The sequence below is a fragment of the Ursus americanus genome, chromosome 6, assembly GCF_024610735.1.
Source record: "Ursus americanus isolate L20-20 chromosome 6, mUrsAme1.1.p, whole genome shotgun sequence".
Taxonomy (NCBI): domain Eukaryota; kingdom Metazoa; phylum Chordata; class Mammalia; order Carnivora; family Ursidae; genus Ursus; species Ursus americanus.
Window position 1 is genome coordinate 51,684,879 of NC_142132.1, and position 14,486 is coordinate 51,699,364.

The 14,486-nt window shown below is 36.2% G+C and overlaps 1 protein-coding gene across 12 annotated transcripts in view; it reads left to right on the forward strand.

Moving 5' to 3' along the window:
• USP54 (ubiquitin specific peptidase 54) overlaps positions 1-14,486 on the forward strand; it is a 134,167-nt gene that overhangs the window by 76,117 nt on the left and 43,564 nt on the right. For 11 of the 12 annotated variants that reach the window (XM_045783169.2, XM_045783167.2, XM_045783170.2 and 8 more), the window contains one exon: positions 2,814-2,906. In XM_045783169.2, the coding sequence (XP_045639125.2) occupies positions 2,814-2,906 (93 nt within the window). Of the gene's footprint in view, positions 1-2,813; positions 2,907-2,931; positions 4,563-14,486 lie in introns of those variants that run through there. The other variant, XM_045783178.2, reaches the window with a different exon arrangement.

Below are 14,486 nucleotides of genomic sequence, written 5' to 3' on the forward strand. Positions count from 1 at the left end.
CAAGACAATGTATTTGATATAAAAAACACTGAGAAACAAACTGAGGGCTTCAGAGGGGAGGGGGGTGGGGGAATGGGATAGACTGGTGATGGGTAGTAAGGAGGGCACGTATTGCATGGTGCACTGGATGTTATACACAACTAATGAATCATCGAACTTTACATCAGAAACCAGAGATGAACTGTATGGTGACTAACATAATATAATAAAAAAAACATTAAAAAACAAAACAAAACAAAACAAAACACTGGACACTTTCTCTAAAATAAATAAATAAATCTTAAAAAAACAAAAAAGGTGCCTGGGTGGCTCAGTTGGTTGAGCGACTGACCCTTGGTTTCAGCTCAGCTTGTGATCTCAGGGTCATGAGATCAAGCCCCAAGTTGAGCTCCGTGCTTAGTGTGGAGTCGGCTTGGGACTTTCACTACTTCTCCCTCTGCCCCTCCCCCCTGCTCTCTCTTGTTCTCTCTCTCTAAAATAAATAAATAAAAAAAATTTTTTTTAAGCACTGGACTTATAAATTAGTTTTAGTGCATTTATAGACTTGCCTTGTGACCTTATATAGGTAACAGTAATAGTATTCAATTTCGTCATTTATAATATGAGAATCTTGCCAAGCTTATTTATGTAATAAAGTTTCATACTCAGGGCGCCTAGCTAGCTCAGTCAGTGGAGCATGTGATTCTTGGTCTCAGGGTTGTGAGTTCAGGCCCCACATTGGATTACTTAAAAAAAAAGTTTTATACTCTCAGTTTTCAAATTTTTATTTGAAAGCATTAAAAAATCCTATGCTGTTTAGCCTAGAGAAAGAGTTTAACTATATTCCCTCTTACTACCACAAATTCATGCAGTTGGGTGGGGCTTGTTAGGTTTTATTTCCCCAGATGCTGCATATGAGTTTTTTGAGTGACACTGCATAAACTAATAATACTTTTGTAATTTAGAAGGAGACCAAAAAAAAAAAAAAGGTGTTGATATAGGTGTGTGTGTGTTTACCTCCTTCCTGGCCAGAGCCCTGTTTTTATAATTCTGTTTTTTCCTGTATGTTCTATCTGTATTGAAACAATAGTATTTATGACTTTCTGTTCTGATTTCCAGTGCCATATGGAACACATACTACACACACAAACACACACACACACACACGCACCTAAATCCATACTTAAAGACTGAGTCATTGATGGTTTTGGAGTGCCTTTTGTAATTATGTTACAATGTTGAAAATAATTGTTTCTATGAAGTAATATTCTAACTTATGATGTGAATGCTATGTTGGCCACAGATGTATTGAAACCATTATGTTTATTATAAAAAGGTGTTACTTATTTGGGAGTATAGTGTATTTCAAAGAACTTTTGAAATATATACTTTGAAGACACATAAGTAAGAAGAAGCTCCAGAAGTACAGTGCCTTTTCATATATGATGCCATTTAAATGTTTTCTAAGCAGGAGGAGCTTCCTAAGGCATTATGCTATATATTACACCATTTATTTTTAAACTAAAGTTCATAGTGTATTTGGATTTCCTCAGTTGTTGCCTAGTATCTTTTTCTGTTCCATGATCCCATCCAGGATACCACAGTTACATATACTTGTCCTGTCTCCTTAGGCTTTTTTTTTTTGGCTCTGACAGTTTCTCAAAATTTCCTTGTTTTTGATGATCTTAACAATTTGGAGGAGTAGTACTAGTCAAGTATTTTGTGGGATGTCCCACTATTGGAATTTGTTTGCCGTTTTTCTCATGATTAGACTGGGGTTATGGGCTTTTGAGAGGAAGACCATAAAAGTAAAGTGTCCTTCTTATCACATCATATCTAGGTTACATACTCTGAACATGATTTATCACTGTTGATATCACCATTTTTTAATTTTGTTGACATAAAGAAGGTCACACATCTCTCAGAAAGGTCCAGTAATTGAGAAATCTAACAAAGACAAAATTCCACATTACAATTCAAGCTTCTAAATAAGTTTTCAGTACCATGTGATTTCACTTATATGTTGAATCTAAAAAGCAAAACAAATGATAAACAAAAAGCAGAATCAGACCTATAAATATGGAAAAAAACTGATGGTTGTGAGAGGGGAGGGAGATGGGTGGGCAAAATGGTGAAGGGGAGTGGGAGATATAGGCTTCCAGTTATGGAATGAATAAGTGATGGGGAGGGGCACTTGGCTGGCTCAGTTGGTAGAGCATGTAACTCTTGATCTCAGGGTTGTGAGTTTAAGCTCCAGGTTGGGTGTAGAGATTACTTAAAAGAGTAATAAAACCGTTAAAAAAAAAGTCATGGGAATAAAAGGCACAGCATAGGGTATATATAGTCAGTGGTATTGTAATAGTGATGAATGTGACAGATGGCAGCTACACTTGTGATGATAAACACAGCATAACATATAGACTTGTGGAATCCCTATGTTATATGCCTGAAACTATTGTAACGTGTATCTACTTTACTTCATAAAAAAAGTTTGTTCCAAAAAAAAAATCTTTTCTTGTGTGGATCATTAAAATAAGCCCTTATTCTACAGCTTTTAACCCATACATTAATGCCTCAGGATCACATTTGATGTATGTTATACCTTATTTTCTCTGTGTAACCTTCCTTCATTTTCAAATTAATCTATATTTTAGAATATAGTTATTCGTCTCTCACCCTTTTTGACATTTGTTTTAGTATACTAGAATGAGCTTTTCTCTTGGGAATGAAGATATATTCTGTAGTCATTACCTATTTTTGCTTGAATTCTTGAATCTAAGATGAAATGGATGCTTTTTATAGAGTAATGAAGAATTTCCCCCTTTTTTTGCCAGGTTTTATGGCACTTGGACATCTTCCGACGTAGCTTTAGGCAGCTTACAACTCACAAGTGCATGGGCGATTCCTGCATCTTTTGCGCTCTCAAGGTAAGTTCTTCAAATCTGTTTCTTCTCACTACCATTAGGCTGCCAAATGATCAATATTGAGGTAGTTTGGCTAATCAGGGTGATGCTAAAGAATTTCTAAATTATCTGCCTGTGGCTTAGTGCAAAAGATTAATATGATTAGTTTTGCTTGCTTCAAAGAATTGTTACTTGGCTTAGGTAGTCTGTTTTTCTGAACCTTTTTGCCCATACAGCTCTATTTAATGTGATAGGATATTATTCAAATGTGCTTAAATTTTGAGTATTTACCTGAAGAGCTAATTCTAAATTTTTATTTTGAAAGAATAAACAACTAAGTATTTTTAGTGGAATTATTGTCTGTTAAAGCTAAATTTAGCAACAAACTCTTCCTATTGAGAAAAGCCAGTACTAACATTTTTACATTCCCTAATGTTTCTTATTGCCACATTTAATAGATTCATTATACTCATTTTCGACCCTATTGTCTGACTCCCAAGTTTTTCATTTCTGAATAAAATGAAACCCGAGGATTCATTTAGAGTATGCTGCAATAGAGGAAGAACTAGGTTGTATAAGAGGTCCCATTCTCCATTACTTCATCTGCTTGTCCAACATGGAGCTTCTCTGTGTTTTCTTGGTTTGTTTGTACAATGGATTATTTATGGCTGGATGAGTCTGCATGAGTTCTGATAAGCATCCAGTGTCATTTTTCAGTCTCAAGAAGTCTGAGTTCTTGACTTGTGAGAGGGATGCTTGGGTGTGGTCATTATATGTTTAATTTAGTTGTTTTTACATCTTGGGGTAAGAACTATAACAAAAAATCCAGGAGAATTTCCCAGTTTTTTTGGCTATTTGCAACAAATGATTTTAAACAGTTTTTTGAGCAGCATCACTTCGGAGTTTTAAGTCCATAATGGGCAGATATCTTTAGAAAGAGATGACTGAGTCTTCTGAACATTTTATCGCTTGAATCACAAACATCTTTTTTCTTTCCCCCTTGGAAGCATTGGAACTTTTAGCAAAATATATGTTATTGATTAATTGGGAGTTTGAATATGAATTTTAATAAAACCAAATCTTTTACAAGTTGTAACATTTCTGACTATTCCCATTCGGACAGAAGCCCAACCACAAGAGTATTTGGCTTGATTTTCTGAAGGGCACATTAACATTAAGTATCTAATTTTAGGTAAACAAGAAATATAGTGGTCCTCTGGCCAGCAAATCCAAGGGAAGTCTGATTCATGGCATTAAAACAAAAAACCAAAGTAAGATACTTGCTAGAGAAATTTGAATCCTGAAGAAATCCCTGGTAGAGGAATCTCCTAAAACTAGAAACTCTCATCTGTACCAGGAAGGGATGATAGAACTTATATGACCCCCTGACATGGCTTTGATTAGTCAGAACTCTGCCGTCCTCTTCATTGACCCAGGTGGGACTCTGATGAAGTGGCTCTACCAGTCTTGTTATGTTTTAATTTCCAGAAGCACAAATTGTTAATGTGACATAAATTAGTATCATTATAGAAGCCAAATAAGTGAAGAAAACCAACCATGAGACTTCATGAGACACCTTCTGAGATACCCAAGTACAGAAAGGAAGATGTTTTTCAACTTATGAGGGCTGAGGAAGTACCTTGGGACTCTTTCAGAGAAGCAGTTGCTTATGGCAGATAGGTAAATGGGCTTGGGGAATCAAAGGCTCTATTTTGGATCTTTGTAATTGTGGGCGTTCTAGTACTTTCCTCATCACATCATTGTCTGAGCTATCAATTAGGTTTATTTTCCTTCACTGCTTCTTTTGTTATATTGGGAGTATATTAAAAATTTGATGTTTTTCTCTAAAGTGTTTTTCAGTCCCTCAGTGCTATGTAAATGTTAAGTAATTAAGCTCTATTTTGCATTCCTTTAATTATTGTACACCTCATTTGAAGATTATAAATAGACTTACATTGGATCAATTTGACTGTATGGATGGGCTGAATGTGGTCCTAATAGTTGAGAAATTTAAATTGTTAGAATAGCCATATTCCTTCATCCAGAAGGACTTCATTTTCTGAGAGAAGAGAAGGGATGTTGAGTGTTGGGAAGAGTAAATCTCAGATGGACCATCAGCACCTGGAATGTCTCTTTTTTGTTCCCTACTTTAAGTTTTTTTTTTTTTAAGAGAGAGAGAGAGAGAGAGATGGGAGGGTGGGGCAGAGGGAGAGGAAGGGAGAGAATCTTAAGCAGTCTCCATGCCCAGCAGGGAGCCTGATGCAAGGCTTGATCTCACAACCCTGAGATCATGACCTGAGCCAAAATCAAGAGTCGGATGCTTAACCAACTGAGCCACCCAGGTGCCCCTAAAACTTGTTATAGAATATGAAATAATATGATTCATCACTGAACTAGATTCTAGTCAGGATAATAAGACAAGAGGACAGATAAAGATTAGAAAGAAAGAAGTAAAATTATCATTATTTGCAGATGATATGATTGGCTATTAAAAAAAATCTCAAAGTGTATACTGATATATCGGTAGAATCAATAAGAGAATTTAGCAGGTTGTTGCCTGTAAGATCAAGGTATAACATTCGATTGTATTTCTATATACTAGCAACTAAGAGAAAATGCAAGTTAAAAAGAGTTTTTATAATAGTAACAAAGTAGATAAGGTAGATATGAATAAATCTAACAAAAAAGATATGACTTTTATATAAAATCCCCACAGAGATCCAGGATCATGAATAATCACAAAGTGAACATCCTTGTAACAACTCTTTAGGTGAAAATAGAGTACTGCCTGTACCATAGACATTCACCCTCCCTTCTTTCTCCCAGGAGTGGCCACTTTTCTAATGTTTGTGGTAGTCACTTCCTTGTTTTATCTGATAGTTTTGCTACCTATATATCCAGTCTTAAATAATCTAATTTAAAAATTACCTGTTTTTAAAAAATTTATTTCATTGTAAATGGAATCATTTTTAGAAGATTTATTTATTTATTTTAGAGAGATAGAGGGAGTGCAACAGCGCAGGGAGGGAGGAGGAACAAAGGGGAGGGGCGGAGGGAAAGAGAGTCTTTTTTTTTTTTTTTTATAATTTTTATTTTGTTATATTAGTCACCATACAGTACATCCCCAGTTGTTGATGCAATGTTCCATGATTCATTATTTGCATATAACACCCAGTGCACCATGCAATATGTGCCCTCCTTAATACCCATCATCGACCTATCCCAATCCCCTACCCCCCATCCCCTCTGAAGCCCTCAGTTTGTTTCCCAGAGTCCACAGTCTCTCATGGTTCATTGCCCCTTCTGTTTACCCCCCCTTCATTCTTCCCTTCCTTCTCCTACCGATCTTCCTATTTCTTATGTTCCATAAATGAGTGAAACCATATGATAATTGTCTTTCTCTGCTTGACTTATTTCACTTAGCATTATCTCCTCCAGTCCCATCCATGTTGCTGTAAATGTTGTGTAATCGTTCTTTCTGATGGCTGATAATATTGCATTGTATATATGGACCACATCTTCTTAATCCAGTCATCTGTTGAAGGGCATCTTGGCTCCTTCCACAATTTAGCTATTGTGGACAATGCTGCTATGAACATTGGGGTGCATATAGCCCTTCTCTTCACTACATCTGTATCTTTGGGGTAAATACCCCAGTAGTGCAATGGCTGGGTCATAGGGTAGCTCAATTTTTAACTTTTTAAGGGACCTCCACACTGTTTTCCAAAGTGGCTGTACCAACTTGCATTCCCACCAACAGTGTAGGAGGGATCCCCTTTCTCCACATCCTCTCCAACAATTGTTGTTTCCTGCCTTGTCCATTTTTGCCATTCTAACTGGTGTAAGGTGGTATCTCAAGGTGGTTTTGATTTGAATTTCCTTGATGGCTAATGATTTTGAACATTTTTTCATGCGTCTGTTAGCCATTTGTATGTCTTCATTGGAAAAGTTCATATCTTCTGTCCATTTTTTGATTTGTTAATTTGTTTCTCGTGTATTGAGTTTGAGAAGTTCTTTGTAGATCTTGGATACTAGTCTTTTATCTGTAGTGTCATTTGCAAATATCTTCTCCCATTCTGTGGGCTGCCTCTTAGTTTTTCTTGACTGTTTCCTTGGCTGTGCAGAAGCTTTTTATCTTGATGAAGTCCCACAAGTTCATTTTTTCTTTTGTTTCCCTTGCCTTTGGAGATGTGTCATGAAAAAAGTTGCTGTGGCCAATGTCAAAGAGGTTGTAGCCTATGTTCTCCTCTATGATTTTGATGGATTCCTGTCTCATATTGAGGTCTTTCAACCATTTGGAGTTTATCTTTGTGTATGGTGTGAGAGAGTGGTCAAGTTTCATTCTTTTGCATATAGCTGTCCAATTTTCCCAGCACCATTTATTGAAGAGACTGTCATATTTCCACTGGATGTTTTTTCCGGCTTTGTCAAAGATTAGTTGCCCAAAGAGCCGAGGGTCCATTTCTGGGTTCTCTATTCTGTTCCATTGGTCTATGTGTCTGTTTTTGTGCCAGTACTATGCTGTCTTGGTGATCACAGCTTTGTAGTATAGCTTGAAATCTGGCAACGTGATGCTCCCAGCTTTGTTTTTCCTTTTCAAGAATTCCTTGGCGATTTGGGGCCTTTTCTGGTTCCACACAAATTTAAGGGCTGTTTGTTCTAGCTCTTTGAAAAATGTCATTGGTATTTTGATTGTTATGGCATTGAAAGTGTAGATTGCTCTGGGTAGCATAGACATTTTAACTATGTTTATTCTTCCGATCCATGAGCATGGAATATTTTTCCATCTTTTTGTGTCTTCTTCACTGTCTTTCAGGAGTGATTTGTAGTTTCTAGAATATAGATCCTTTACCTCTCTGGTTAAGTTAATTCCGAGATAACGTATGATTTTTGGTGCTATTGTAAATGGAATGGATTCCCTAATTTCTCTTTCTTTAGTCTCATTTTTCGTGTATAGAAATGCAACTGATTTCTGAGCATTGATTTTGCATCCCGCCACAGTACTGAATTGCTCTATAAGTTCTAGTAATTTGGGGGTGGAGTCTTTTGGGTTTTCTATATAGAGTATCATGTCATCTGCGAAGAGAGATGGTTTGACTTCCAATTTGGATACCTTTTATCCCTTTTTGTTGTCTGACTGCTGTTGCAAGAACTTCTAGTACTATGTTGAATAATAATGGCAAGAGTGGGCATCCTTGTTGTGTTCCTGATCTTAAGGGAAAGGCTTTCAGCTTTTCCCCATTGAGAATGATATTCGCTGTAGGCTTTTCATAGATGGTTTTTATGAAATTGAGGAATGTACCCTCTATCCCTACACTCTGTAGGGTTTTAATCAGGAAAGGATGCTGTATTTTGTCAAATGCCTTTTCTGCATCAATTGAGAGGATCATATGGTTCTTGACTCTTTTCTTGTTGATATGATCTATCACACTGATTGATTTGCGAATGTTGAACCAACCTTGCATCCCAGGGATGAATCCTACTTGGTCATGATGGATAATCCTTTTAATGTACTGTTGGATCCTATTAGCTAGGATCTTGTTGAGAATTTTGGCGTCCATTTTCATCAGGGAAATCGGTCTGTAATTCTCCTTTTTGATGGGGAAAGAGAGTCTTAAGCATACTCTGCACTGAGCACGGAGCCCAACTCAGGGCTCCATCTCAGGACTCTGAGATCATGACCTGAGCTGAAACCAAGAGTTAGTCGCTTAACTGACTGTGCCACTCAGGTGCCCTGTAAATGGAATCATTTTATATAAATTTGTTTGAAAGTGTGTGTGTGTGTGTGTGTGTGTGTGTGTCTTCTTTAGTGCAGCATGTTTAGGGCACGTTGACTTTGTTCATCTTCATTATTATATGGTATTTCATTGTGTAAATAAACCAGTTTGTTTATTCTATTGCTGGTAGTCATTTGGATTATTTCCATTTTTTATTTTTTTATGAACAGTATTGCCAAGACCATTCTTGTATGTATCTACATATGTATACAGATTTTTTTTTTTTTTGCATATATGCCCAGGAGTGGAACTGTTTTCCAGTATTTCCATATGTTTTCCAATGTGATGATACTAATGTGTATTCTGGCCAGCAGGTTTATCCTGGAAGTTGAAAAAATTCAATTCTGAAATTCTTATGATAAATAGGGAAGGATAGACAGAACATTCTTGAAGAATAATAACAAAATGTGTGACTTGCCTGTGTATCAGTCAGAACAATCTAAAATCTCAGTGATAAATATACAAAAGATTTATTTTGCATTCCCATTACTTGTCCACTTCAGGTTAGTAGGAAAACCCTACTGATTGTAGTCACTCAGAAACTCAGGTGCCAAAGCTACAACCAAGCTGACTATTACTAGTGGCCAAGTCAGAGTGGAAAAGAATTCTGGAGGGTTTAGCACAGACAATTGAATGCTCTGCAGGTCACTTCTGCTCAGAGCTCACTGACCAGAACTAAAATCATATGGCTCCAGTGAATCCCAAGTGGGCCAGGTAGTGTGATCCTATCAAAATCCTTGGGAGAGGGAAGAACCAGAAATACTTGGCAAAAGTACTAATGACTACCATACTTTATCAGATATCAAGGCTTATAAAACTATAGTAATTAAGACAATGTGGTATCAACACATTATGACTAATAAATCTATGGATCAAAGTCAAGAGTTCAGAAATAGACATAGAGAAACTTGCTACTTGCCCTGTGAATCAAAGGAGAAAGTGGACTTTTCAGTAAATGGTGATTAGATAGTTGGTGATCCATATAGAAAGAAAAAGGAAATTAAAACCCTACCTCATATAATTATCAAAAGCATGAATTTCAGCTGAGTTAAGGACTAAAACATGAAAGAAAACTTTTTTAAAGTTTTAGAAGAAAATATCTTCTAAATAGAATATCATGAACTCAGGGATAGACAGGACTTATTAAATAAGACATGAAAAACACAAAGTTAGAAACATTGATAACATTTTACTACAGAAAATTCAAAAACTTCTGTTCATCAGAAGACTCCAGAAGAGGGTAAAGACACAAGGCCACACACAGGTAGGAAATATCTGCAATATATTATATAACCAACAAAGTGTTGGTATTCAGCATAGAACTCCAGAGAAGAACTTCTATAATGAGTATGTAAAAGAAAATTGAGTCAGTGGGAAAATGGGCAAAAGATATAAACAGGCATTTCTAAGAACAGGAAACCCGAAAGACCTTTAAGGAGATGAAAGATTCTTATCCTCCTAAGCAATCTAAGAAATGTAAACTAAACCAATACTGTCTTCAGATTAGTAGAAATTTAAAAATCAGTTAAGATTGTTACCTGAAAGGTGGAATAATAAGAACTTACATACAATTGCTGGTTGGAATATAAATTGATACCACTCGTTAGGGAAATAATTTGATATTACATTTTTCAGGTAAAATTGAAGTAGCGTATACCCTGTAACTCAGTAATTCCACTCCTAGATATATGTTGTAGAGAACTTCCTTGTATATACATATCAGAAGACATATTTGAGAATGTTCAAAGTAGTATTTTTTTTGTGATTGTAGAAAAATGGAAACAACCCATTCCAACTATAGTAGAATGTATTTAAAAATTATGGTTTGTTCCTAAAGTGATATTATATAGCAATGAAAATGAATAGCCTTTAGCTCTGTATATCAGCTTGGATTAATCACAAAAACATTATACTGACTGAAAAAAGCAAGTCACAGAACACTATATAAACTATGATTCCATTTATATACAAAGTAAAAATGGGCAAAACTAAACAACATGTTGTTCAGGGATACATATATGTGATAAAACTATAGAGAAAATTCATAAAATTCAGGACATTGGTTATCTCTAGAAGGTGGAGGGGGAGGAGATTATAGTCAATTGGGGAGTTTCACACTCATTGTTAATTCTTTTCATTTCTTTAAAAAATTTTTTTAAAAAGATTTTATTTATTTATTTGTGAGAGAGAGAGAGCACAAGCAGGGGGAGCAGCAGAGAGAAAGGGAGAAGCAGGCTCTCTGCTGAGCAGGGAGCCCGATGCGGGACTTGATTCCGGGACCTTGGGATCATGACCTGAGCCGAAGACAGATGCTTAACTGACTGAGCCACCCAGGAGTCCCTAATTTTTCCATTTCTTAAATTGGGTGGTGAACTCATGGGCATTTCTTTATTATTCTTTGGCTAAGTATTTAACATCATGCTTGTTTTTAATTTAAATGATGATTTTTATTAAATGTAGTACAGGGGTGCCTGGCTGGCTCAGTCAGTAGAACACGCAACTCTTGATCTCAGGGTTGTAAGTTCAAGCCCCACGGCGGGTATAGAGATCACTTAAAATAAAATCTTAACAACAACAACAAAATAAACATACCACAGTCATTTTAGAAAGCACACTAAAGTGTAAAGAGGAAAGCTGGAAATTGCCTGACTTGCATCACAGAAATTGTCATTTCTCTTTATGCCTCCCCTCTGGTCAATGTATTTCTAGTATTAAGTCTTTCCGTCCACTTTACAGTAAAAAGAATACTTTTTTTTCAGATCCCTGAGTTGCCTCTCCATCTCTAGTATCATCCTCTTTCATTTGTTCTAACCTAAGAATATGCTGGAGTGCTATTTTGAAATTACTCCCTTCTTGGGTAACCTCGAAGGGACTCTCTATTATCTCTTAAATCGCTTAAAAATGTATGATTATAGGCATTTAAAAAACTAATTTCATACTTTCTTTTCCTTTCCTTTCCTTACTCAGGCACTCTCCATTTCAACTATGATAGCAGATGGTACACTCTCTATGCCTACCTCTTAGACATTGCAGATATTATTCACTTTGCCTGGATCCCTTGGCACCCAAAACATAACAACAATAAGCAAAACAACACATCCCTTTTAAACCAAACCACATCCAGTCCTTTCAGAACTCCAATTCAGAAACATATCTTCTCTTTTCCCCCCAAGAAATGTATCTTCTTAATGAAATTTAAAAAATCTGACCTCTATCTAGACCCATGATTATTTTACTTAACCGTATTTAGCATGGCTGAATGAGTTTTGGGGAAGGTAGCTCAGCATTTCCTCCCTGTTGGTATTCCTTATAGTGCTTGCACCATAATATAAACACTTAACTTTTCTGGGTTCATGTATTTAAGTAGTTCTTGGGTTTTAGTTATAAAGTTTTGAGTACTTGCCTTTTTCTTCTCTTTTTTCTTTTTGTCTTTTATGTTCTTTCTCACTCTTGTTCTACTTCTGATTTTCATTGTGGCTTTTGGTTTTATACTTTTTTTTAGTAGGTCTACTTAATCTGGGACTTTATGCCTCATTTAGTTAGGGAAGGGTGAGATGTATATGTGTGGTGGGGGTCCTGGGGAGTTGATGGTGGGAAAATCTGCTGAAGAGTCAAAAGCCTGGGATTCTGTCAAGCAAAGCAGTTATCTGGTATCCTACAATTAAGTTACATGTTAACTTTGTGGTGTCCCAGTGTGGGTGTAATTCTATATATTTAAATCCCATTTTTTTTTCTCTGCCTCTTATTTCAAAATTAGAGGAATCTTTGCTGAAGCAAATAAGAATTCCTTTTTGCTGGTTACTTCGTGTCCTATTTGCATTCTTTAGTGCTAAGTTTGGAATGTAAAATTCTTATATCATAGATTTTTTTCAAAATAGGGAACTCCAAAATTCTTTTTTTTTTTTTTAAAGATTTTATTTATTTATTTGACAGAGACAGACAGTGAGAGAGGGAACACAAGCAGGGGGAGTGGGAGAGGAAGAAGCAGGCTCCCAGTGGACTAATGTGGGGCTTGATCCCAGAACGCCAGGATCACGCCCTGAGCCGAAGGCAGACACTTAACGACTGAGCCACCCAGGTGCCCCGGGAACTCCAAAACTCTTGAATTTGAAGTACTCTATAAGAACTTGCCAATTCTATAAAGTCAGAATTCTTTATGGTGGTACATAATCGTTTAGCTCTAGAACCCAATATTAAGAACAAAAACAGACACAGACATGTTCCTAGATGAATCAGAAGCTAGCCAACTTTCCCTTAGTCTAATGTTTGGATGTTCCCTTAGTCTAATGATTTGCCCTTCTGAGTCTGGCTAGAAGATATATATCCCTGCTTTTTCTCCACTTTTTACTTTTCCTTGCACCAACACTTAAAATGCCTTTACTTTTGGTCTTATATGAACACCTTTTGTATAATATTTTTGCTTTTTCTTCTGCTTTCTGAATGTTTATCAGTATTTTTGTGCCTTGTGACCTTCACCAGGTACCATAGTATATGTTGTATTCAGAGCTTATAATTGCTTTTTGGTGGTTTATACACAATATTTAGGATAATCCATTTCTTTTGGTTCTGTAAAATGTACTGTTTTTTTTTCTTTGTTATCTGATACAAAGTTCCTAAAGTAATTTCAGCCTTGAAATCTTGCATGCAAGTTATTAATGATGGCTTTCATTAAAAAGAATTTGTGTTAGTGTGTCTTTCTTCCTACTTTGAACCACAATGCCTTTCAACACTGATTTAGCAAATAAGAGCGATTTGTGTGTTAATTACCCTGTTCCTTCTGAATCTACAAATTTATTCCCATCTAGTGTTACTAAAAGATATTTCCTGACCTGAACTGTTGTAATGCCTATAGCCCAGAGCTCTTATTTATTATTCATATTGAATCTACCCTTTTACCCCCAGCCCCCAGGGTATGGTTTTACTTTGGTATTGGCTTATTTATTTATCTCTGTCCAGGGGAGGAAATCCGTCCTCTGTACTTAGTATGCCACAAAGATTTTGTTCTCCTTCCAGGGATTGTACTAGAGGCTTTGCAGTGTGCCAAGATGTAGGACAGAGTGTTTTTTGTTATAGGCAAAGAAGAATGCTTCATTGATTGATTAAATTCAACAAATCTTCTTAATTAATGATTTTTCTTTTAAGAATGCTAGTACAAGGCATCAAAGCCAGGGAATGGTGGTGATGGTAAGGGTAGGTGGGGAGTAAATAGGTTTTTGTGTATAAGGTGTTGTGTAACGCAAGTCTGTAAGCAGTAAGACCGTTTGAAAGGGGTAGGAAAATCTGTGTTCTGTTCATAGCCCACCTGTTAACTGGGGGGAGATTTGAGAGTTCGGAGAATAAATACTTGAGTATATTTTAAGTGTGTATCATGTAGCTGTTCCTCTATTGGGTATTGAAGCATAAGCACAGGGAATAAAGTGGTATAGGAAATTACTCATTGTTCATTATCATCAGTCCAGTCCTTTTTTTGGTAGATTATTGGAATAGAAGATTCTTCATTGTCCTATAGTCATGGTTAATATCAGAGAAGAGTAAATCTGTTATGCTGGACTATTCAAACAGGGAAATTAGATTTCTAATATGTTCCCTGGAAATTTTGGCTAGTGATAAGCAGCCCTCACGTGAAGAAGGTATATCCCTTTGTCTAATGCAAATATTATCTACTTGAGTTGAACTTCTTTGTTTTGCTTATCTAGGTGTATGAGCATATGTGTGTCATCTTTCGGTTAACCTTTCTTAGTCTTAAAGTCCTATTAGGCTGTACTGAAGTATTCTCAACTAATTTAACCGTTGGCTTAACTTGGATAGTATAAAGTTGAGTCTTTTA